The following is a 26,115-nucleotide window of genomic DNA, read 5'->3' on the forward strand; positions in this document are numbered from 1 at the left end:
GGCCATTGGGGGGTTGTTTGGGGTTTAAGAACAGTCACTTGAATGTTTAGGAACAGTTGTGACAGTTCCTAATAAGAAAATTAGGAGCGATCGGCAACTGTTCCTAACCTTATAGGAACACCATCTGTAGGACCATATGCTTTGGTGAATAGGAACAGGAGCTCGACCATTCCTAATACTTTTAGGAACACGAATATTGATGTTTAGGAACAGTTTTGACTGTTCCTAAACGTTAAATTTGTTGTAGTGCACCCAAAAATAGGGCTGCACAACCAGCTAGCTCCGGCTAGACTCGGACTCGTCCAACTAAGTAAACGATCCAAGCTTGATCAGGCATACGAGTTCTATTAAGCTCGATTAGCCAGATTAAGCTCAGCTATCAAAGTAATATAGTTGCTAGTTTTAGGCTATGTATATATTTTGTTGAATAATGAATACAAAAAGAGGTTTAGTCAAGTAGGTAGGGTGTTAGTCGTTTGTCTGTGACGCCTGGCGTTCAAATCCTACCCTTTAAGCTTGTGTTCCAATAAGTTTTTAAAATAAACCAACTGGGCGTGAGCTGAGCCAGGCTCGAACCGAGTTTGTACACAAAGTATTTGAGCCTGGCTTGTGTGCACCCCTACCCAAGAATTGAGATCCTTGGTGTCGGATTTTGACATTTTTTCTTCAGTTTAAGAAAATGGAATTTGTGGATTCCCAATGATACCAAAAAATTATAATACAAATAAACTTGGTACGTTCCAGGATTGATCAGGACCAAAGGTTTATTTCACCAAATTTGCGTCCAGTTGGCTTCTGTCAGGCTTACAAAAATAAATGTCAGCAAACAAAAAATAGCCTTTTCTTTTAATCATGAAGCCAGTTTATCAAGTGATATTGCTTCTTTGGTCCGAAGACTGTGAACCACGGAATCAGCTAGATACGAGTTTTTTCTTTTTAATCATTTTCTTTAGTATGCCCTTGAGGTGGCATTGTCTAATCCTCTAATTTTGAAGTTTCCCTTGAAATAAAAACAGTTTATTTTGAGGCTCTAGATCTCGATTGCATTAAATCTACTGAAATGGGTGGTGGATCCTTGACCAAGGGCATGCCCTTGTGAAATGACTTGGCTTTTCCAGGAAGCGGGAAGAAGCATTGCTAAATCAAATTGCATGAGTGGACTTAGAGGTACCTGTCCAGGATTGGCGGCATTTGGATCTAAACTTTGAGCCCAACCTCGACCCCAGCCTGGGAAACAGTTGGAAACACCAACTCCCAGGTGCAATTTCCCGGGCCAGGATCTGTACCCAGCTTTTCCCAAGAGCTCTTGCGGATCCATTCCAGAACCAGTCCTGTCTAAAATTGGTTAAAACCCATTGCAAAAGTAGTGAAAGATATGCATGGATTCCGGCATGCTGTTTTTCATCATAGCACACGAGAAAAGGCAAACCACAGAAGCAATATATGAGAAAATATTTACAGAAAAGAGCACCAAGAAACAAGCACACCAAATGAAGATAAAACAAGGTGCATGTATATAACAAAACCTTTGTTCCTCTCTTGCTAACAAAAAAGGACAAAATGAAAGAAAGGACCCAGAATATGTACACCACCCAAGGACAAAATTTTCACTCTGACAATCCAAGATGGTCAGCAGCTGCACCATTATAACACCACGCAGTGGGAGACATCACCACCCACTGCTGCCTCCCCAACCACTGCTGACTCCGTTTCTATCATTTGCTTTGTCTGAAATACCAGCTCCTTCAGTGGTCCATGAATGCGACTGAGCACCCTCTTGTGGCTTGTTCCGTTCATTCCAATGAGTTGGCTGATTCCCTCCTTGATTTTCATTGTCTCTAGGTTCTTGCCAATTTCCTGGTCGATCACCACGATCATTATCTCTGTTCCAACCCTTGCCATTTCTTCCCCTGCCGCGAAAACCTGACTGACCATCCCCTCTTCCCCTGCCACGAAAACCTGACTCGCCATCCCTTCTTCCCCTGCCACGAAAACCTGACAGACCATCACCTCCTCCCCTGCCACGAAAACCTGACTCACCATCCCCTCTTCCCCTGCCATGGAAACCAGACTGACCATCCCCTCTCCTGCCACCGTAACCTGATTGACCTCTATGCTCAAATGTGGGCCTGTTCCATCTCTCAGATCCATCTCCCTCCATAGCCTTTGATTCAGGTACACAGACTGCAGACTGTTGCCAACTATCTACCTTTTCCCAGCTTGTTGGAGCAGACTTTTTCCAACCATCCCCAGGGTCACTTCCAGTTGTCGTTGTTGCTGTCTTCCAACCCTCGGAAGATTTTCCCCAACTATCTGACTCGTTTCTACCTGCAACTTCTGCCTTGTGCCAACTCTGTGACTGAGACCCAGACGAAACATTTGTATTGTTCCAACCAGTTGCCTCCTTCACGCTTGTAGTGGCAGAACTGTTCCAACCATCACTTTGTTGGCCAGTTTCATCTTTAGTCTTGTTCCAGGCATCCTCTGACTGACTCATCCCAGAACCATTTCCTTTGCCCCATTCGTTTTCTGTTTTATCCCAACCATGTGTTTGAGGTCCAGATCCATCCTTTGCTTCGCCCCAACCACCAGATTTCTGGGTACTTGCATCAGCAGAAGCCTTGTTCCAACCATCATTTTGTTGACTAGATTTTGTGGTCACACTCCAACCACTTGCATCCTTTCCAGAAGGGTCTGCCTGAACACATGCTGTAACTTTTTCTGTGTCCCACTTTGTTGTTGGAGAGAGAGGCACATCTTTTTCGTCGTTCCGCTCCTGCCCTGCTATACTTGTACTGGCCTCAGTTTGTTTGTCCCATGGGCCTTCTGTTTTATTCCAACTCTGTGGCTGAGACCCAGAAAATTCCTGTGTTTCTTTGCAGTCTCGGGCTGCTTGATTTGCACTAGCATCTTTTCCTTTGTCCCACGGATCTTCTATTTTCTTCCACGAGTCTGGTTGATTTTCACCTTTACTTTCTTCAGTTTTCTGCCAGCCTCCTCTTTGATGACCACCAAAAACATTTGCATCATCTGAGCTTTCTGCTCTGGGTTTTCTCCAATTATCAACATGGCCACCACCGCCATCTCCTCTGTTCCATCGTCCACCACCCCTTCGTCCCCTTCCTGGTCCTCTCCCCCTCTGTTGATAATCTCCACCTCTATTCCCATATTCTGATCTGTTCCAACCACCACGTTCATTGCTACCAACTGATTTTGAGTCAGACCAAGTTTCAGAAGGTTTATGCCAACTACCACCATCAAGCCTACTTTGACCAGAAGCACTATGACAACCATCAGCCTGACTACCACTTGCATCAATCTCTTTGCTCCGACCACCAGAAGCTTTTCCCCAGCCGCTTACTTCAGGCTTGGTCCACTGATTTGTTGGTTTGTTCCAACCATCACGCTGATCTTCAGCACCACCCCTCTCCTTGTGCTCACCACCCGAAACCTTTAACCAGGAGTCAGCTTGGTCTCCCTCTGCAGGCTCTGCTTTGTTCCATTGGTTGACAGGTTTGTCCCAACCTTCACCTTGACCTCCACTTGCATCTCTTTCATCCTTCTCTGAAGCTTTACCCCAACAATCAGCCTGATCTCCAGCTGAAACCTTTGATTTATTCCATTCATTTGATGGCTTGTCCCAGCCAGCACCTTGACTTCCATTTGCATCTTTCTCTGTCGTTTGGTCACCTGAAGCTTTACCCTGGTAGTCAGCCTGATTTTCGGCAGCAACTTCTGTCTTGTTCTGCAGACATGATGGTTTGCCCCAACTTTGTGTCCTATCACCAGTAATGTCTCCCAAGTTGCTCCACTTATGGACCCCTTGATCCACAAGTGCACTATTTCCTTTATGCCATGGTTCTTTATTCCAAACATCCGATTGGCTTCTACAGTCGTTTTTTGCTTCATTCAAGCTTCCTGTGCTTTCCCAACCAACAGGTTGGAAACCCTCAATTCTGTCCGTGTTTTCTGGTCTTGATTTTTTCCAGCTGTCCCGATCACCATCAACTCTTCCTCTATTCCATGTACCTTGACCTGAACCTCTACCTTTGAAGTGAAATTCTGCCTGACCTCTGTTCCCAAATTTGGCATCTTTCCATCCCTCGGCTCCATCTCCTTTCACCCTTTCATCAGTTGATTTCTGCCAACTTCCTCCCTCACATGCACTTTGATCAGCAGCACCATGCCAACCATCATTTTGATGGCCTCCACTAGCATTTGCCATTGTATTCCATTCATCTGCAGATTTCCCCCAACAATCTACCTGATCCGCAGCAGAAACCTCTGGCTTATTCCAGGAAGCTCCTTGCTCACTCCAACTTTTTGTAAGAGATTCAGTGACATCATTAGTTTTGCTCTTGTTTGATTCATCCATGATTGTAGCTTTTCCCCATGAGTCTTCTGCCTTACTTTTAACATTTGCTGTACCATCCCAGCTTGCTCCCCAGCCCTTGGATGCATCAGATTCCTTATTCCAGCAGTTGGCCTGATCACCACCGACCATCGTGGGTTTATCCCAAGATCCTGATTGTTGACCTTCTGTGGTTCCTACATTCCATTTATCAGTTTCATTTATATTTTCTGCCCCCTTATTCCATGTGTCAGTTTGATTCCCACTTTCCACTTTCGCAACGTCCCAACAGCTTGCACTTTGTTGTTGACCTTAAAAAAATAGATAATATGAGAACATTTTTAGGCCCTGTTTGGATCTGTTTTTGCTTATTGCTTACAAAAATAAATTAAAGCACATTTCATAATGATACTTGCCCTTATTTTTAATTAAGTGAATGTTTGGATCACCAACTATTTAAATTTTAATGAGTAAGAAAAGAAGATTAGTTAGTAGTGGTGATGATGGATGGTGGCAATGGTGGATGGTGGTGGTGGTAATGGTGGTGATAGTGGTAGTAATGGTGATGATAGTAGTGGCAATGGTGTGGTAGTAATGGTGGTGATGACAATGGTGATGGTGCTAGTGGTGATGGTTGTTAAATTATAGTGTCTTTGTGTGTGTGTGTGTATATTCTGTTCTTTATGTAAACTGAAATACCTATCAGGGGTATTTTCAGTCTTTTCACACTGTAATAGGTGTCAGCCCTCTAGGGACCGACTTGGTAAATGTTTTTTTATTATTTTTATTTTCCTTTTTATTATTAGTTTTTGTAGTTGATTGGATCCTTGACCTACTTATCCATTACAAGACCCGACAATGCTCATGCGGTGCATTCAGCCTGTCAATTTCAACATGCACCATCTATGTTGCATATGAGTGTTGTTATGAAAACTGTCAGATACATCAAGAATTATATAATCAAAAGGTTATTTTTATCCGGTCTTTCTTTTTTAGATTTAATTTCTTATACTCATGCAGATTAGGGGGATAACCCTAATGATAGTCTCAACTGCTAGTTTCTATGTGTTTTTAGGGGACTCTCTTATATCTTAGAGGCTATATAATACGGACTCTTCTAACAAGGCATCGCACCCTCACCCATGCGGGTGCGACACTTGGACACGGCTTCCTTTGTGTTAGGTGAAGTCAACCACACCAAGGTCCATTTCTGTCCAAAAGTAAATTCAGTTAACCCTAACCAAGTCTAGTTTTATCTATATTATATATATAAATACATAAATGCACACACGTACACATGGTATTAACTTAAAACTGTTAAAAATTATATATATATATATACCCTCCCCATACTGCTGCACCCAAGTGTTTTTAAAGTGCCACATCGTCGCATCTGCACCTATGTGACATAGATTAGAGGTGTTAGAAGAAGCAAAAGGTTTATTTATCATGCACCGAAGCTAGAATCATGGCAACAACTATAAAGATTATCTGGTTGAGGAGTCTTATTAAAGATATAGGCTTAGTCATCTCTAGTCCTTCGAAGATATGTTGTGACAATAAGAGTGTTATTTATGTTGCAAACAACCACACCTTCCACAATCGAACCAAACATATAGAAATGGACTGTTACTATGTCCAAGAGGAATTTTTGTACGGAACTATTAAATTGCCTTACGTGAATTTGGAACGCCAGTTGGCAGATTTCTTCACTAAGGCCTTGCCTTCAACTCGTTTTTATCTCTTCTTGAGGGGGAGTGTTAAATTATAGTGTCTTTATACATATTTATTTACTTATTTATTTATTTCTGTTCTTTATGTAAACTGAAATACCCATCAGGGGTATTTCAGTCTTTTTACATTGTAATAGGTGTCGGCCCTCGAAGAACTGACTTGGTAAATAATTTTTTATTACTTTTTATTTTTATTTTTTATTATTAGTTTTTGTAGCTGTTGGGCCAGTCCAACTACTAGTTGGACCAGCCCATTTGAGTCCCTGAGTGCCTATTTAAAGGCACTCTTCCTCTTGTATTTGCTAATGCTTTTCAAGCATTTTTCAAGTGAAATATATATTTTTCTTATGTGTTGTGCTTGCCCATAGTGGCTCTTGTATGCAATTGCAGTGCTTTTGTGATTGTTCTCACTTGGATATTGTATTGTTCCTTGGTGGACTAGTGCTTGTGCAATCTTTATTGTTTCTTCCTTGCCCTTAGTGGGTTTTCTATTGTATTTCCACTTGTTTCATTACAATGGTGACAATGGTGATGATGGAGAAATGGTGGTGGTGGTGGTGGTGGTGGTGGTGATGGTAGTAGTGGTGATGGGGTTGGAATGGAAGAAAATAAACACTTACTAAAGAAATAAGTAGGTCACCCCTTATTTTTTAAAAAAGGGATGAAATTTATAAAATGTCATTAAAAAAATGAAAGTAAATGATCCAAACACCAAAACGTGGTACTTAAAATAAGCATAAATGGCAAGAAGTTAATAAAGTGATCCAAACAGGGGTTAATATCAACAGTGTATTAAAGTCTAATCTAACAAGATACGGATGTCATCTTCATCAGTCACCAAACGTACCTTTACTAGAAAAGGTCCTTTCATCTGGACATTGCCATGACAGACCAGATGCATTTGCATTGTCAGCTCCAGGCTTCAGAGTATTTATATTATTGTATGTGCATGAACACAAGTTACAAAAAGAAGAAAAAAAGAAAGGAATCATACAACTGATAGTGCAAGTGACCTGTCTCATTACATAATGCCCAGAATAAAGAGAGAATATATTGGATAATGCAAGGCTTAAGGAAACTGACCATACTACATCAGAACAAAAAGAAGGTTGAATGTTTACTGTATTAAAGCAAATGAACTAACCAAATCAACAGACGCGGAAGGGATACCAGTCCAATCATCCCTGAAAAAAATCAGAAACAAGTCATAATCAGAGGACAAAATAGATATGAGACGAAAACATCAGCAGTGTGAGCAAGTAGCAAATCCAAGATCAGTATGAAACGAGAATATTAAGAGTCCCTAGGCCAATGGTCTTGGAGGAACTCTTATACCAGGCATTACATATATATGCAAGGGAAAATTCAAGATATTATAGGAATTTTTGGTAAATCCCAGACAATTCTCGGCAATAAAAAAATTTAAAATGAAACATAGCCATAAGTATCTGTGACATTTTGAATTTATCATGGCTTTCAGGCAATAGATTTATCAACAAAAATTTATATGATTAAAACATGATAAACTCATATGATTGTATCCAACTTATTGATAAAATCACGATAAATTCATTAAGATAGTGTCAAACTTTTATCCATATTGAACATGAGCGTTTGAAAGGTGTACACACAGTACTGAGCTTTTCCCGGATATTTAGAAAACCTTTTTTTGTATAGATTTTGAGTTTTTCCCTTTTAGAGAAAAAACAGTGTGCTCTATGACATTGATATTAGAAAGTAAAACAATAAATAAGAAAGGTTTTAATAATTACTTTTTCACAAAGATTTAGGAAATATGAAAGGCCTTTCAAATATAAAAAGGAAAAGTAAAGAAGGAAGTCTCAAACATAGAAAGAAATAACTAATAGTAAACTGAAATATTTTGATATTATCACAATAAAATTGTCATGGTATTTTCAAAGTTTTGATATATTTGAAAATATCATGATACTTTACCTATTGAATCAGTTTCCCATCATATTGCAATATTTTCAAAATATCAGTGACACCAGTGACAATGATACTAATCAGAATCATGGTCAGACTTGAACAGGGATGGGAAAAGCCTCCAGCAGAAGTGAATCAGTTAGCTTTTTTTCTCATCAAATAAAATCTTTTACATATATTTGTGTTTTGGATGGCATTCCAGTTCGATTTTTCCTGCATTCAGAGGCAGAAACCCTAAACCAAATCCAATACATTGCCCATCAGATGTGAAAGGGTTTACAAGATCCAGGTAAAGTGTGATTCATTAGTCGGAAATCAAATCCGCTGGCATTCCTTGAAATGGCCTTACAAGCACATTGCCCATCAGATGTGAAAGGGTTTACAAGATCCAGGTAAAGTGTAATTCATTAGTTGGAAATCAAATCCGCTGGCATTCCTTGAAATGGCCTTACAAGGTCAGATCTTAGCAGCATATTCAGTTATTGCACGATTAAAATTTAAGCCCTAAGATGAATCAAACTGGCATTAAGAGAAAATATTCAAAACAAAATTTTGTGCTAACCGAAGATTTATACATCAAGTCAAAGTTAAACCTAATCAATTCGAAGTAGCATACAGCTCCAATTAAGTTGAGCATGTATCAATGCTGCAACATGAAAAATGCAAATATTTCTAGTGATCTATTTGATATAACCCTTTTGAGCTAATTAACAAGTAAAACTACAATGATAAGACCTATGAAACTGATCACTGAGATTGATATAGAAATTTCAGACATCAAGAAATCCAAGCACAGTCATCACTGTAATGAAATGGTGGTCTTCAACAAATGCACAAATAACTCACAAACAAGTGTCTATTGGAGACACTACAAGCATGACCCTTGAAAGGGTATAAAAGGAAGAACACTTGAAAAATAAATAATACTTTATTCATGAACAAAATGCTTAAGAAGCATAGTAATTTACATTGAAGGGGTTCACCCCTATATATACAAAAAAGTGGAAGAGAGAGGAGAGCTCATTTTGAGCTCTCCAAAAGAGACGTTGCACTAGCTGTTGGGCTACAGTCCAACAGCTATTTGCACAGTCAAGTCAAGTTCCAACAGGAACTTGACTGGATCAAATATCTAGTTTCTATTGAACTAGATGCTAAAAAAGAAAATAAGGAAAAATAGAAAAAGAAAATAATAAAAGAAAATATAATAATATTAAATAATATATATATATATATATTACAGTTTACATTTTAACACTCCCCCTCAAACTTACGGTACAATGAGCGAAAGTTTGTCTAAGAGAAAGTGAAATCTAAGAGCAGCGAGAGGCTTGGTGAAGAAGTCTGCTAATAGATATTCTGATGTAACATATGGCAGATCAAAATGTAAGTATTCCTCTCTGACATAGTGACAGTCCATCTCAATGTGTTTAGTGCGCTCATGGAATGTCCGGTTGCTTGCAATGTAGATCGCACTTTTGTTGTCACAGCACATCTTTGAAGCTTGCGTTGCTTTAGCTCCCATATCCGCTAGCAATCGTATGAGCCAAACAACCTCCATAGTGGTGGTTGTCATGGCCCTGTATTCAGCTTCGGTGGAGGAAAGAGAGACTTTCTGCTGCTTCTTGCACCTCCATGAAATTAAGGCTTCACCTAGGAACACACAAAAATCAGTAGTTGAATGTCTATTATTGGAATCACCTCCCCAGTCAGCATCAGTATATGCAATTAAATTTAATGAAGATGAAGCAGACAAGAAGAGTCCTCGTGAAAGAGATGATTTTAAGTATCTAATAATACGCAAAATTGCTCTCATATGCACGAAGGTGGGAGCATGCTGAAACTGACTGGCTGTATTAACCGCATGAGTTATATCTGGCCTAGTAATGGAAAGATAAGAAAGAGCTCCAACAAGTTGTTTATAAGGAGTAGGATCATCAAGAAGTTCTCCATCATCAATTTTCATTTTAACATTGACAACTTCTGGAGTGTCTACTTTCTTATCATCTGTAATTCCAGACCTGGAAACGATATCAAGAGCAAATTTAGATTGAGATATCAAATACCCCCGAGGGGAATAAGCAACTTCAATGCCTAAAAAATATCTTAATAAACCTAAGTCAGTCATTTCAAAGTGAGTTTTAAGAAGAGATTTGATATTTGCAACTCCCTGTTTGTCGCCTCCGGTGATGATCATATCGTCCACATAGAAAAGAAGAATAATGATGCATGCATCAGATTTCTTAACAAACAAAGCAGTGTCAGTTAAACAAGGTTGAAAACCAATATCAAGCATAACATGACTAAATCGGTCATACCAGGCTTTTGGAGCCTGTTTAAGACCATAAAGAGTTTTTTCTAGACGAAGAGTTTTACCCTTAGGGATACTAATACCAGGTGGGGCTTCCATGTATACTTCTTCAACGAGATTCACATTCAGAAAAGCATTTTTTACATCTAATTGAAAGATAGGCCATGTTCTAATGGAGGCCAAGGCTATTAAAGTTCTAACAGTGGTCATACGTGCCACAGGAGCAAATGTTTCTTCATAATCGATGTCATACTCTTGGGCATATCCTTTTGCTACTAAACGGGCCTTATATCTTTCCAGGGTCCCATCACTTTTGGTTTTGACTTTGTATACCCACCTACAGCCTATAGGTTTTTTACCTGGAGGGATATCTTGGATCGTCCAAGTATTAGCCTTTTCTAGTGCATCAAATTCTATTTTCATGGCTTCTATCCATTCTATATGATTTTTGGCTTGAGAATAGGATGATGGTTCAACATATGATTGTATTAATGTAATGGCGGCCCTATACGTGGGTGAAAAAGATTCATAAGACACAAATTTTTCTGGAGGTCTAGAGATTCTAGACGTTCTTCTAGGTGAGACTTCAGAGTATTTTTGTAATGCACATGGAAGATTTTGCTCTCTACGTCTTGAATATTGTAGACTAACATCCCTATGGATTTGCTCTTCATTATCATCATTTTCAACAACAATAGGACTTTCATCATTGTCAAGGTCACATCCAACATCACATTCATTGGATTTTGAAGTTGGATCAATTGAAAACGAGTATTCAGTGGCATCCTTGGATTTTTCAAATTCAAAGAAGCTTTCTTTTTCCAAAAAAGATACATTTCTTGACAGATATAATTTGTCATTTTGAAAATCGAAACACCTGTAGCCTTTTTTATTATCAGCATATCCTAAAAAGGCGCATGGGATTGCACGAGGAGAGAGTTTGTCATTTTTGTTGGTGAAAACAAAACATTTGCATCCAAAGACTCTTAATCTAGAATAATCCGGAGTTAAATTAACAAGTTTTTCTATTCGAGTTGTATTCTTTAATGAGGAAGATGGCATCCTATTAATGAGGTAGGTGGCAGTTAGGACCGCTTCAGCCCAAAAACTTTTTGGAACTTGATTTGCAATTAGCAATGTCCTAGTAGTTTCCATAATGTGCCGATGTTTGCGTTCGGCTAGGCCATTCTGTTGTGGAGTGTGTGGACATGATCTTTGATGTGTAATACCATGTAAATTGAGATAGTCTTTGAATTCGTTGGACATAAACTCTCCTGAATCAGTGCGAAAAACGAAAATATCATTTTGAAACTTATTTTTAACCATTTTTATGAAATATTTGGAAGTTAGCAAATACATCAGATTTATGTTTAAGAAAATAAATCCAAGTATGTCTATAAAAGTTATCAACAAAAATGACATAATATGTATAACCACCTTTAGAAATAACTGGTGCGGGGCCCCAAACATCCGAATGTATTAACTCAAGTGGTTGTGAGGAAACAAAAGTTCTACTAAGAAATGGTAACCTTTTCATTTTGCCAAGAATGCAGTCTTTACAAGAAAAAATTTCAGAATTACAAAATTTTTCCAAACTTGGAAAATATTGAATTTTAGACATATGAGGATGGCCAAGTCTTTTGTGCCATAAATCCAATTCTAATTTCTGAATATTATAACAAAATGCATTCTTGGGTAATTCCAAAAAGTCCATGTAATAGAGTCCTCCTTCTCTATGGCCTTCCCCAATCAGCTTCCCTGACTGGCGATCATGTACCCAACAAGCATGAGAAGAGAAGAATATATTACATCCATAATCAGATATTTGTGAGACAGATAAGAAATCCAAATTAAGTTTAGGGATATATCTAACTTCTGGGATAAAAAAAAATTGGATTTTTTTAGATTTTCAAAACATCATATTCCTTTTACTTCAAAAGATGTGCCATCGGCTGTAAAAACCTTTGACACACTTGAGTTATTTTTAAGACATTCGGATAGACTATTAACATTTGGGGTCATGTGAAAAGAAGCACCAGAATCTAAAAGCCAAGGAAAGTTACCTGGACCGGAGAAAGATGCAACTGTCGCTCCAGTTGAGGCTTCGGTTGAGGAGGATACCCCTTTGAGAAGAGGTTGAAGGATTTCCATCAGTTGAGCCATAGACACAGGTGCATCTTGATCTTTTGACTCGGATTCAACAAATGTAACTCTTTTTTCTTCTCTTCTTTTTAACTTTGGACATTGAGGCCTATAGTGCCCCGGTTCATGACAATGATGACAAATAACTTTTCTTTTATCAAAGTCGTCGTTTTGCCTTCCAAAATGAGGTGGCTTGTAAGTACGAGTATTATTCCCCGGTCTAGATACAGCTAAAACTGAGTCATCATCAACTTTTGGAGTACTTTTTCTAAGTCTATTTTCTTCCATAGTGAGCTCTTCTATAGTATCAACAATAGAAGGAATTTTTCCACGATGTAATAGGGCCGATTTGGTGGATTCAAACTCCGGCCTTAGACCATTCACAAATTGATAGAAATGTTCCATATCGAGTTGCTTTTGGCGAAGCTCGATATCTTCGACACAATGTCATTTGGGCTCAAGAAGAGTCAACTATTCCCAAAGTTCGGACAACTCATTATAATATTCTCGAATAGTTTTATCTTTTTGAGTCATTGTCCGAACTTTGTCTTGTAAATTGCATACATGTGCAATATCTTTAAGGGAATACATGTTTTTGAGGTATTCCCAAGCCTTATCGGCATGGTCAAACTTAGCTAGACTACAGCATTTTTTAATGTCTATAATATTGATGAGCCATGACATAATTTTTGCATGCCCTATCTTCCACTCTTTCCATTTCTTTTCATAAGTGGCTAACGCCTTACTCTTCTCTTCTTCCGTTAGAGGAACCTCTTTATCACCCTCTTTCTTGGTAAGAGATAGTTTAGGTTCCAAATCGGAACCATCCACTATACCCCATAAACCTTTTCCCCAAATGTGGTGCTTCATAATCGAAGCCCACATTACATAGTTAGTGTCATTTAGCTTCATAGGAATGATGGTGATCTAATCATTGTCATCCATCTTTTACAAGGGTAAGAGAGGAATAAATAGGAGGAGAGAGAGAGAGAAAAAAATAAAAAGAAAAGAAAAAGAGTAGACAAGGGAATAAGAGAGGATACAAAACCAAAATTTTTTGTAGCACAAATTCGTCTTTCTTCAAACAAATCTTCTTGAGCCAAGAACAAGGTGATGAAACACCTTTTGTAAATGTGGCACGAAAATCGAGGCGGAAGCACTTCAAGATTTAAGGATTTCGTAGCTCTGATACCATGTAATGAAATGGTGGTCTTCAACAAATGCACGAATAACTCACAAACAAGTGTCTATTGGAGACACTACAAGCATGACCCTTGAAAGGGTATAAAAGGAAGAACACTTGAAAAATAAATAATACTTTATTCATGAACAAAATGCTTAAGAAGCATAGTAATTTACATTGAAGGGGTTCACCCCTATATATACAAAAAAGTGGAAGAGAGAGGAGAGCTCATTTTGAGCTCTCCAAAAGAGACGATTGACTGTAGTCCAACCTCTCTTATTATAGTTATTGGACTACAGTCCAACAGCATTTATTATAGCTGTTGGACTACAGTCCAACAGCTATTTGGACAGTCAAGTTCCAACAAGAACATGACTGGATCAAATATCTAGTTTCTATTGAACTAGATGCTAAAAAAGAAAATGAAGAAAAATAGAAAAAGAAAATATAATATTATTAAATAATATATATATATATATATTACAGTTTACATTTTAACAATCACTACTATACCTGAACCTGAACAGTCAAACAGATAGAAGAAAAAGAAAAAAGAAGAAAGGAGCGCAGAACTTGTGAGATCATCAGCAGATACTCTGGGTAATTTATGTAACAATATCATCAAACTCTTTTGTACTACATCCTTCTGGGAGCTAGAATCAACGATGGAAAAATACATTCAAGTAAAAAGATAGTTATTGCTAGCAGATGACAAGACCATGTGGCTCTCATGTTTCAACAGCATCCATACGAGTTGAAAACATGTGATTAAATATTTATAACTTGCTTTGAACATATTCCTGCATTTATCTAGGCAACCAATCTAAATTATTCAGCAGCTTAACCTTTTCCACAAATACATTCTTATCAATCTTCAAATGATCTTTTATAGTAGTAGCTGATCTCATATGCTAGGACATCTGATAAGTGATTTCACTATTACAATATCTATAATTCTTCCCCATCTGAAAATAAAGTTTTATCACTTAACCATGTTTGGTTGCATCTTATGTGATATGCAATCACATGTGATTCCAGCCTCATAATTTGAAGTCATATGATTCTAAATCTCAGGTAGATAGCTTTGGATCATATAATTGAAAATACTTCTGCTTCTTTCCAGCCATGTATGTCACCAAGGCAGAGCCACCATTTCCAATTTCACAACCATATTTTCCCACTTCAAATCCATGCTACAAAAAGTGACCCGTCTTAATTTCTTTAAGCAACCAATCTGACTAGGTGAAGGAAAGCAGCCTTTTGAGGAACATTCATTAAAAGTAGACTCAGATTGGAACCTCCTTACACAGAAAGAAAGTCCTATAGTTCTCCGCAGATTCAGGGAGGTCCCATTGAAATGAGACGCTTTTCCTGTGTTTCAATGGATGACTATAGGGACATAAAAGAAAAAGTATAACATCTATGTCACAGGGATTCGGCTAGCAGGGTACCGCACCCGCGTCGACGCGACTCGACGCGGGTGCAGGTGTGGCACCGGGTGCGGTCAACCCAACCCTGGGTGCGTTGACCACACCCAGGGTCATTTTTGTCCATTTTTTGGATTTTTTTTAAAAAAAAATTGCCCTATGAAATGGGCTGCGGAATTTAAAAAAAAATCTTTGTGCCCGCTGACCCGCGCCGGGGGGAGCCCCCGTACCCCCTTCCTGCAAGGGCAAAAACAATGAATCAGGCTCCACAACTCATCACTTTCATCTTTGGGGACAACCATATAAGATAAAAAAATGGTAAAAAGTAAGTTGGGCATAAATGTCATGGACCTTAATAGCTACCATACATTCATACATATAGACTATACATGATATATATATATATTATTTTTACATTTTTGCCCCTGCCGCACCCCCGCACCCGGGTTTTTGGGAAGTGCCGAATCCCCGCACCGGCACCCGCACCCGCGCCCGCACCCGCACCCATGTGACATAGCATGCCATGTAACCAACCCTGAAGAAGGGGCAGGACCGAAACAAGTGCCACAAGGATTCTTCTTACACTCAACATAAAGGGCATAAAACGTGCAAAAGATATCCCCCGCTGTTTCAAGCTAATTTGAGTGAAACAATGCATATAAATCAGATATGTAATTAGAACTCACCTACACGTTGGGTCCAGGCCCCATATGGCTTCCTAGGGAAAAGTTCACAAGTCTGAACAAAAAGAGATGCATGATTTGATATAAAAATGCCTAGATTCAGAACACATCTAGACCAAAATAACTGCCTCTCTAGATATTGATCTATTTGTCAGAATTGTCGTTAAAGAAGCCCAAAGCCTGAGCTCTTCTGAAGTTGGACTTCTTTTCAGAATGATGTTGCAAATGCCACCTAAGCAACTAGTGCTCCAAAGAGAAGTAACTTTGTTAACTACCAGTGTAAAATACTAAGGAATCACAGATCAAGAGTATCTTGGCCCACCTATGTTATCCTTCCAGAACCAAACCTGCTTACATTCCCAAATCTGACATCAATTCCTGGAAATCATCAAATGCAAAGCTCCAGCCCTTCCATATATCATGAAGGATATTTCCAGCTCTATGATCTCAACAGAAAATAATAAGGTTTACAAAATCATATTTTTAATAAGGATGCCGCCACCACTAAATCATAAAACTTAGTGTCCAGTCTTCTAGTTCCCAAACCACCTACTTCCACAAGATACCAGATCTGATGCCTTCTTAGTGTTGCCCAATCACTTCAGAAATTCTATTCATTCTAATCTCAACCTTCTTAGGAGGATCAGAACAGCAGAGAAATAAAAGCATGAAGAAAAGATATTAAAATAACTGTTCCTGCTAAGGCCCAATAACTCGACATCTAAGATTGTAACTTCCTACTTATTATGTCCATTTCCAACCAGTGCTCCTTTCAAGACACTTTTGTGAAGGAACATACCCAGATATTTTGTTGGTGGAGATCTTAAAGGGCACCCAAAATTTGTGGACGCTAATAGTTCTATATCCTTATCCACATTGAAGATAACTAGTATGCAAAAAGCTGTGCATGCCTGCACACCATAGGTCTCATCTATTAGAAGAGAAAATAGCTGAAGGCTTGTCATTATTCATATTTGTTGACTCCATTCCATAATTCTACTGCAAGGAAACACTAACTATCTAATCTTCCATCTAGTCTTTCAGGAAGAAATTCTTCAAAATCGATAATTTTAACCATCTTAGATCAACACTTGAGCACTGTTTCATGCTTATAAAACTTAATTCATAGCCAATTTGCTTCTCTTATAGCCATTTTGAGTTTCTGTTCTAAAAAGAAAAGGAGTCATCAATGACTAATGGGAGTAAAGCAGCTTTTCATTCACACAATTCAAAGAGAAGTCATCACTTAGCATACAGAAGTACATAATATTATAAACAACAGCCAAAGAAAAAGCTGCTCAAAACAATTGTCAAACAATTCACAAAAAGAAATGTCCTTGGTTGCAGACAACACAGTCAGTAGTTAAGTTTAGTGGCAAGACTTTCCACCGAGTCTTCCACTCCCTCTACTGCTGTCTTGATCTCTGCATTGAGATCTCTGAAAGCAACACAAGTTCCATTAACCAACTTATCCATGTTGGTCACTGACCCAGTCAGCTCCGCCACATCGCGCGAGATGGCTGACACCCGATCATCGGCCATGAAGTCTTCTTCAGCAGGAACCATACTGCTTGAAGGAGTCATGGCAATCTTCTTCGGCGCCATTGTCACTCCCAATGTCGACAAGGCTCTGGTACCAACTTGTCACGGGCTGGGAAGCGAAGGCCCCCGTGACGTAGCTTCGGGCAATCACACACCGAAGGCCGGCCCTTTTAGCACACAAGCAACGCACAACACACGCGCACGAGCGGAAGCAAGAGTACGCGTATGCACAAGCACAAGAGAGAGAGAGAGATGCAAAAAGCTTCTTTATAGATACTTGAAAGCAAAGTACATCAAGAGGGGAAGAGAGGGTCCGAATACACGGGGTACTTAGGCCGTAAGGCCTTGTGGGGCACTCTAGAGTGCCAAAGAGGTATATACATCAGAGCAAAAAGGTGAAAAACATGGCGGTCCGGAACACGAACTTGTCACGGGCTGGGAAGCGAAGGCCCCCGTGACGTAGCTTCGGGCAATCACACACCGAAGGCCGGCCCTTTTAGCACACAAGCAACGCACAACACACGCGCACGAGCGGAAGCAAGAGTACGCGTATGCACAAGCACAAGAGAGAGAGAGATGCAAAAAGCTTCTTTATAGATACTTGAAAGCAAAGTACATCAAGAGGGGAAGAGAGGGTCCGAATACACGGGGTACTTAGGCCGTAAGGCCTTGTGGGGCACTCTAGAGTGCCAAAGAGGTATATACATCAGAGCAAAAAGGTGAAAAACATGGCGGTCCGGAACACGCTCCCCCGCCTAAGTTGGCGCCGTCCTCGACGCCAATTGTTCATGGTAGCCTTCTACAAGCTGTCGATGCTGAAACATGCTGCTAGCTTTCTCCCAGGTGGCTTCACATTCTGGCAATCCTTTCCACTGCACTAAGTACTTTTTGACTTCCCCTAGATAGTTGTTGGAATGGTTGAGGATGATCTCTGGATCTCTGCCTGGTACACTAACTGTTGAAGGAGCTCGTTGCGGGATCGGAGCACGTTGAGGTATGCTCCGTTGAGGATCTCCTTCATCTTCGTGAAATGGCTTCAGGTTGCATATATGGAATACCGGGTGCACTTGGAAGTTTGTTGGCAAGTCCAGCCGGTACGCCAAGTTTCCCACACGTTTGATAATGGTGAAGGGGCCATCATACTTGCGAATAAGGCCTCGGTGGTGGCCCCGAAAGATAGCTGTGCGGTCAGGAAAGAGCTTGGCCAACACTTTGTCTCCAACTCGAAATTCTGCTGGGCGACGCTTCTCATCTGCCCATTTCTTCATGCGCTTGGTCGCCTTGTTTAGATATGCCTTTGCCAACTCTGTCTGATCTTGCCAGTTCCTGACAAACTGGTATGCATAAGGTGCTTTTCCGCGTCCTCGCGCAGCAAGGGAGTGCGGAGTCTGCGGCTGTTGTCCAGTTGCGACTTCAAATGGACTATGGCCGGATGACTCGCTCTTTTGAAGGTTGTAGCAGAATTGAGCCGCATCAAGTAAATCAACCCAATCCCTTTGGTTGGCACTGACAAAGTGCCGCAGGTATTCCTCCAGCATGCCATTTATTCTCTCTGTCTGTCCGTCGGTTTGGGGGTGGAAACTTGTGCTGAAATGCAAGTTCGTCCCCATTAAGCGAAACACTTCTCGCCAAAACTTGCCAGTGAAGCGTGCATCGCGATCACTGACGATGCTCTCTGGAATTCCCCAATGCTTAATTACGTTCCGCACAAATAACTTTGCAGTATCCGCGGCTGAGCAGGTAGCAGTGTCCCTTATTTAGACATTGTTCTAGTATAGATTTAGGTGAACCTGGATGGGTCTATATTTTATCTAGGTCATTCCAAATCAGACCTGGTATCCCCAAGTTAAATTATAATTAACGGATTCCTGACTTTAGAAAGCAGAATTTTGACCTACAGCCCCATGATCCAAGAATGCCATATTTCTTTCTAGTTCACGTGATCCTACTCCAGTATACAGGAGTTTTTTATCCTTGGGAGCCATGATTAAAAACAAGTGAGCCTTCTATGGTTGAACCAAATCTGTTAGTCTGCATCCAAGATGTTAATGGACCGAAGTCTGAACTGGGCTGGTTTAGCCAGGCCAGATGTAGCCCTGTCATTCTTTCACTCTGTTTTGGCCAAGCAGAATCAAGGAGGATCGGCTTCAAAAGCAAAATTGAATCAAGTCAACATATGGCAGAGAAAAGTGCTCTAGCTATGTAGAAAAACCAACATACAATTGGATCCAAACTAGAGGGAGTGTTAGCAAAAAGCAGATATGGGTATAAAAGAGGACCAACCTTGACCAAAGCCAAAGCAATTATACATAAGATGGGATATAATGAGCTATACAGCAATATCCAGTTATGGCCCAAATGATAGTGTCGCAATTAGTGAAGAATCAAGTCAAAACAGGCAGGGCCCAGGTCCCTTCTAATAGCATCTGCACCACACTGCTGGATCCAGTGCCATGGAAACTCGGATTCAGAAAAGCATGAACCAAGAAGAATCTAAAAATTCAAATCAGATGGGATCCAAGCATCAGTGCTTAACCCATGTATCTTAAGTTTGCTTGAGTAGAATGATAGGTGAGTCAGACTTGAGGAGGATACAGCAAGCTCAATAGCCCATAAAGTAAACATGAAAACTAAAAGGAAAAATTGCATCCATGTCTACTTTCTCCAAAATAGTGTTTTATTTCTGGCTTTTTTTATTTTGTTTAGCAGTATCAGCTCCAAAGCTATTGATAATAAATAACATTAAAACTAAAAATTATAAAATAGTCCAATACATCCAGCCCCGTATGGTTACATATATCCACTTCTGACCATCTGTAAACATCTTTTGGCCAATAAGCATAAAACAACATCCCAGCTATGATAGTGTCAAGTACATTTTCCTTCAACACTAACCCAACTAGGCTGACTTATGGGGGACTCAATACCTTTCTATATTTTGCATATTACTCACCAATACCACTTTTCGCACTCTTAGTTATGTATTAATTAAGACAGAAATTGAGACAGAACCTGACCAAAACACTACAGTGTAAGTTCCACTTCACCATTAGTTACTGAAAGGTGCTTCTGACACAAACAAATCAGAAAAATATCCCGGGCACACACAACTTGGGAAATATACAGAAGAAATTTTTTCTGGATACTTAGGTGGAAGATGAAGATCTAAGAAACAAAATCCTTACCTTGCGGAATTGCCATATCCCCTCGCAACAACTACAGCAAGGTCATCACCGTTAACTGCATCGATATTATTATGCAATAAAATCCAATATGAGAGCTTAAAATAAAAACATGAATGCCAATAAAAAGTAGGATAGTCAAATTAACAGACTTTTTATAATCTTCATTGGTGAATCCAGCTTCACAGTAACATCGGAGCGATATGCATCAATTACACGACAAAGATGTCCTTTTAGTGGCCCAACACGAATCCTCAAAGTTTGTCCAACATAAAACTCACCACCCATGTTACTTCCAGATCGGCCAGCAGCTGAATGAGCATACAGAATAGGTATCACAAAATAAGATCCAACAATAGATATAAAAAATTAATTAAAAACCAGACTGAACCATGACCATACCAGCAGTTGGATATTCCCTATGTCGGCGAGGACTTTTTGGGGGTTCTGGCAGTGTTGATGGTGATGTGGATTCTTCAAATCCTGGAGGAACAGACCCATAAATCTGCAGCAGTTCTAACACACATGATGAGTACAGACCATCCAAAAAGAAAATCAAATCCCATTATCTTCTTATGCATCTTACATTTTCATCAGATGAACCATGTGAATATTTAATCCCCTCACAATACTTGGATCTAGCACAACAAAAACCATTGGCGTCTACTTGGTTGTTGTCGTAGATGAAAAAAACCCCTTGGAGAATGTGCTTGACAATCCCTTGCTTTCCCTGCCAGTTGAAAATTCAAAAAGAACACAAGATTGTCAAACTATCTTAAAAGGCAGTGGATTTCACATGAAACCTCCAAGGAAATAAAAATGACAATATGCAATGGAGCTTTCACCTTAAATGGCCCCTTGAGAACCCTCACAATGTCATTGAGCGATATAACATTCAAATTATGGTCCAATGAAGTAGTATTTCCTTCCAAGGACTGTTGTTTTATATCTTGCATTGTTACAGTTGTTGTCTCCAATCTTTCACAATTTCCCTTGAGAATCTAGAACAAGAAAAAAATTGCTTTAAATACTGTTCACAGACTAACTAAACACATGTTTGCAGTACCTGAAAGTTGTCACCCTCGATACTTATGATAACACCAAATCCCTTCTTCCTGGGTATCAAAAGTGATGCCAAGTAATGAAAACCTTAAGGACTAACATGACAAATATCATCATGAAAGTGAAGACCAATTTAAAGAAGAGATGCCAGCTTACTCAAGAAGGACAAGGTCAAAGAGTTCCCATTCTCTCATTTTATTGGAGTCCAATAAACAGATCGATTTACCATTATCCACTTTGTTCACCTCCTTGGATTTATTTTTCCTCTCTTCACCATAAAGCCTTGAAAGCCAAAGAGGATTCTTGGTTGAAACTTTCTTAGTAACCTTAAACCTCTCAAGCTCAATCTCAGAAGGCTGTACATCCCAGCAATTTAGTGATTCAAGTGGAACCTTTTTGTACAAATAACCATCTTTAAGTGTTAAACCACCAATAGTTTCAAAAACTTCTCCAGTTCTTCGGTCACGCTTTAGTTTAACAAAAAGCTGCAATTTCCTGCAAAGATAAGAAATCACCATGAAATTCATAGCCTAATAGGCTAATACTCTTTCAAACAAAAGGAAGAAGGGAACTACTCAAGTTCATAAGCGCTTATCAAACGTGGGCCAGGTGCAGCTGCTTTCTTGACACTTGTCTTGTCGTCCTGGAACTAAAAATAGCAGACAATATCATGACATCTTAGTAATATCATATTCATATATAAATCAAGCAAGTAAATGAAATTCAGCCAAAGGTGACAATCCCATCTACACAGAGTTGTTTTATAAATGATAAAGTAACTAGGACTATACCCAATCTCAATTTTGGAAGAGCTATGAATCAAGTTTCTTAGGCTAGCACAGGTGTTGATACAGATGAAATACTAATCATTAATACACAGATCTGCATAATGGAATAGCAGATACAAAAGCCAGCATAAAATACGGAGCCACAGAATATATTAAATAAACAAGATAATAAACCGACTAAGTAACTATGTCCAGGATTTTCCTTTTCCTTCTTTCAACAGCAAAAAAGTGTTTAACCACGGCATAAAAGAGGGCTATTTGAAAGCCTAGTCACAAATAGCCGAGATATTGAAAATCTCACAATATTATTGTGAAATATTCACAAGGTGTCATTTTCCCAATAATATAGCAAGCGTTTGAAAATCTCATTCGTTTTGAGCAATACCGCAATATTATCATGGCTTTTCACAATATTATCAAAAATATTTACAATTGAAGACGCTCGAAAAACAACATTAAAATTTCTCAAAGTAATGATTGCCTCGTAAGCTACAAAGAGGGTGCTCAAAGCCCAAGGGGGTCCAAACCAATGTTAAAAAAGTTAAAGTGAAGCTTAAGTAGGCATTGCCCACATGAACCCATCACTTCGAGCATAAATATAATAGGAAAAAGGGCACTTGGCCTCCTAAATAGAAGTAGGAGAGGCCTTTAGAACTCTTTCCGAACGATATGGGACTATTTTTGCTGGTAGTTCATTAGTCAACAGCATACCCACAGTTGTATACCTCTTTTTACTGATTTATTAACAAATCTTACGAAAGTTTTTTTATTATATATTTTATTTATAATTTTTTTTAATAAGCCGGGCATTTTTCTGAGATTTTCCCAATTAAAACAAGGATTTTCAAAGTCTCCCGAGATATTACATTGCCGAGAAATTGCTGAGAACAATATTTGTAACTGTTTGAAAGAAAGACAGCAGGCCACCAGGTAACAATGTAAAAGAAAACTAAAGACATCACTCTAATTGATCCATTAATTGAACAAGATCCCAAGGACAGAAGCAAAGGGAGTCTAAATCATCAAGAAACTTGAAAATTGTTGTTTCTTTACTTCAAAATTCTCATAATGCTAGCCACTAAATGCAACTATGATAACGATTTCAAAATATCAAGAAAATGTCCAACACAGACACATGCAGGTGCACAAGCATGTTCGTATCAAAGCCACTCAGAGGAGTCTGCCCCAAGGTTGCCAAACTAGGAAGCGGAAGTGAGAAACAATACGGGAAACGGAAGCGAGAAGCGATGCATTTTAAAATGTATAGGAAGAGGGAAACGAGGAATAAAAAAAAGTAATATAAGAATTGAATGGGAATCGAAATGGAACACAAATAAAAATTAAAATTAAAGTAACTATTCTTAAATTTCATGATTTGTTAGTGTAAGAATTAAATTTTTAACAAAATCTAAAAATGATGACTGCCAATTTAGAGAAATCACATGGAAGTGAGTGGAAAAAGTGAGAGGCAACACATAAAAAACATAAAAGTAGAGAGTACAAGAATAAATGAAGTGTGTGGAAAGCATAGGAGAAGCATGGGAGAATCGAAACTCTCATCAAATTTCGGAAGCGAGTATCGTGCTTCCAAAGCGAGTTTCTGGGAAGTGGGCTTCCCACTTATTTAAGAAGCTTCCAGTAACTCTGGTCTATCTAATCTAAGTGATTCCAAGACAGTTCAAGGCCTTCAATTCTAGCAAAAGCATCCTGGTTCTCAACAGACACATAATCAAGATCTTCAAGTCAAACCTGAAAAAAAATCAAAGCATTCAAAACACACACCTCGGTTGGGTTGCCCAGACACCTAAAGCTTCCATTTTTCTCATGACATGTTGAAGTCACAAAAAAAGGGAAGACATATCCCCCCTTACCTAAAGAACATATGATGAAGATCATACTAGAACCACCACTTAACACCAGTCACACCTCTTTCTTCGCCAAAGGTGTATTTAATTGGCCTCAATTGTTTAATTCAAACATTGCATAAGATCACAATCTACACAAGCATAGGAACACCATTGGAGTGGATCTCTTTAGGAGCCTACCATCGGAGTGGAAGTGTGGAATCCATAGCTTCAAATTATGATGGGAGCATGGAGAAATGGCATTTAAGGGTGTTGGTATAGGAAATGGCACCTCCAAATCCTTAAATCAACTACCACCATGGATAGGGATGGCAGTGGACTGGGGGAAAATGGGGCCCCGCATCGCCCCGTTTGAACCGGGGATGGAGGACATGAAACGGGGATGAAGGTTAAAATCAAAGCCCATGCAGAGATGGAGGTGGGGATGAACTTACGCTTTCCACCGCCCCACCCCACCCCATCACCGATCCCCGTTAGTAAAATAACTAAAATACCTTTAGGGATGGAAGCGGACTGGGGAGAAACGCGGCCTGCCCTGCCTCGCCCCGTTTGAACCAGGGATGGAGGTTAAAATCAAAAACCCGTGCAGGGATGAAGGGTAGAATTTTGAGATGGGAGGGGGTAGAAACCTTGTCCCCCACCTCCGCCCCGGTCCATTGCCATCCCTAACCATGGTGAGGTGGTACTTGGAAAATGCATCACTGACACCCACTCTGGCATCCAATCCAATGGTGCTTTCAAGTACCACCTAGTTTAGTTTTAAGGGTGCATTCATTGACTGTCTCCCTTCCCAATCACCCTTCATTGGAAATAGGAAAGGAATGATTAAACCATCCCAAACAAATGTTGTGAGAAGTGTGAAATTCATGTTTTTCACTTCATTTGTGGAGTCCTCAGCTGCAAGCACAACGTCTGGCTACCAAACAAAGAATAAAACAACATTCTCCATGAAGACCAAAGATAGATCTTCGTTTTTGGTACCATCAGTTACAGATCATGGCAGAGGATGTTCCGAAGACCGCATTCAAGTCTAGATACAGGCACTATACATTTTTGGTGATGTCATTTGGACTCGCCAATGCCCCTGCAACATTCATGGACCTGATGAATAAGGTCTTCAGTTTATGGCCGGATTCTTTTGTCATTGTATTCATCGATGACATTTGTATCTACTTTGAGAGCGTGGAAGAGCGCCGAGAGCATCTGTGGATCGTGTTGCAGACACTGAGAGAACATCAACTTAATGCTAAGTTTTCGAAGTATAAGTTTTGGCTCGACAAGGTGATGTTTATCGGCCACATGATCTTCAAGAAGAGCGTTGAGGTTGATCTAGCAAAAGTGGAGGCAGTGTTGTCTTGGAAGCAGCCGAAGACAGTTTTAGAGATCAAAAGTCTCTTGGGATTGGTGGGATACTACCATCAATTCATACAGGACTTCTCACGTATAGCTGCTCCGATGACTCGGCTTCGTTTGGTCACCTCGGTGCGAGGAGAGCTTTCAAGAGCTGAAAAGGAGGTTGACCACAGCCCCAGTGTTAACTTTTCCTTCTAGGACGAATGGATTCATAGTGTACAACGATGCTTCGGGGACCGGACTGGGCTATGTCTTGATGCAGCACGAAAAGGTCATCGTGTACGCTTCTCGGCAGTTGAAGGTGCATGAGAAGAATTACCCTACGCATGACTTGAAATTAGCGGCAGTGGCCTTCGCGCTAAAGATCTGGCGTCACTACCTGTATGAAAAACAGTTTGAGGTCCTCTCTGATCACAAGAGCCTCAAGTACATATTCACCAACGTGATTTGAATTTGAAGCAGTTGCAGGTGGTTATAGTTTCTAAAGGACTACGAGTTATCCATCGCATAATACCCTGGTAAGGCGAACGTGGTGGCCGACGCGCTAAA

General features: G+C 39.7%; 1 protein-coding gene across 2 annotated transcripts in view; it reads right to left on the bottom strand.

Moving 5' to 3' along the window:
* Positions 1-1,419: 1,419 nt before the first annotated feature.
* Positions 1,420-26,115, bottom strand: part of KTF1 (kow domain-containing transcription factor 1) — a 35,420-nt gene continuing 10,724 nt past the window's right edge. The window contains exons 6-16 of one of the 2 annotated variants that reach the window (XM_090019657.1): positions 22,136-22,203; positions 21,717-22,055; positions 21,565-21,613; positions 21,344-21,499; positions 21,085-21,228; positions 20,901-21,003; positions 20,651-20,809; positions 20,502-20,556; positions 7,229-7,268; positions 6,932-7,004; positions 1,420-4,662 (exon numbers count right to left, since the gene is read on the bottom strand). In XM_090019657.1, the coding sequence (XP_089875783.1) occupies positions 1,670-4,662; positions 6,932-7,004; positions 7,229-7,268; positions 20,502-20,556; positions 20,651-20,809; positions 20,901-21,003; positions 21,085-21,228; positions 21,344-21,499; positions 21,565-21,613; positions 21,717-22,055; positions 22,136-22,203 (4,179 nt within the window). In that variant the 3' untranslated portion in view covers positions 1,420-1,669. Of the gene's footprint in view, positions 4,663-6,931; positions 7,005-7,228; positions 7,269-20,501; positions 20,557-20,650; positions 20,810-20,900; positions 21,004-21,084; positions 21,229-21,343; positions 21,500-21,564; positions 21,614-21,716; positions 22,056-22,135; positions 22,210-26,115 lie in introns of both variants that reach the window. The other variant, XM_090019656.1, reaches the window with a different exon arrangement.

The sequence above is a fragment of the Nuphar pumila genome, chromosome 10 (assembly GCF_984573655.1).
Source record: "Nuphar pumila chromosome 10, dmNupPumi1.hap1.1, whole genome shotgun sequence".
NCBI classification, from domain to species: domain Eukaryota; kingdom Viridiplantae; phylum Streptophyta; class Magnoliopsida; order Nymphaeales; family Nymphaeaceae; genus Nuphar; species Nuphar pumila.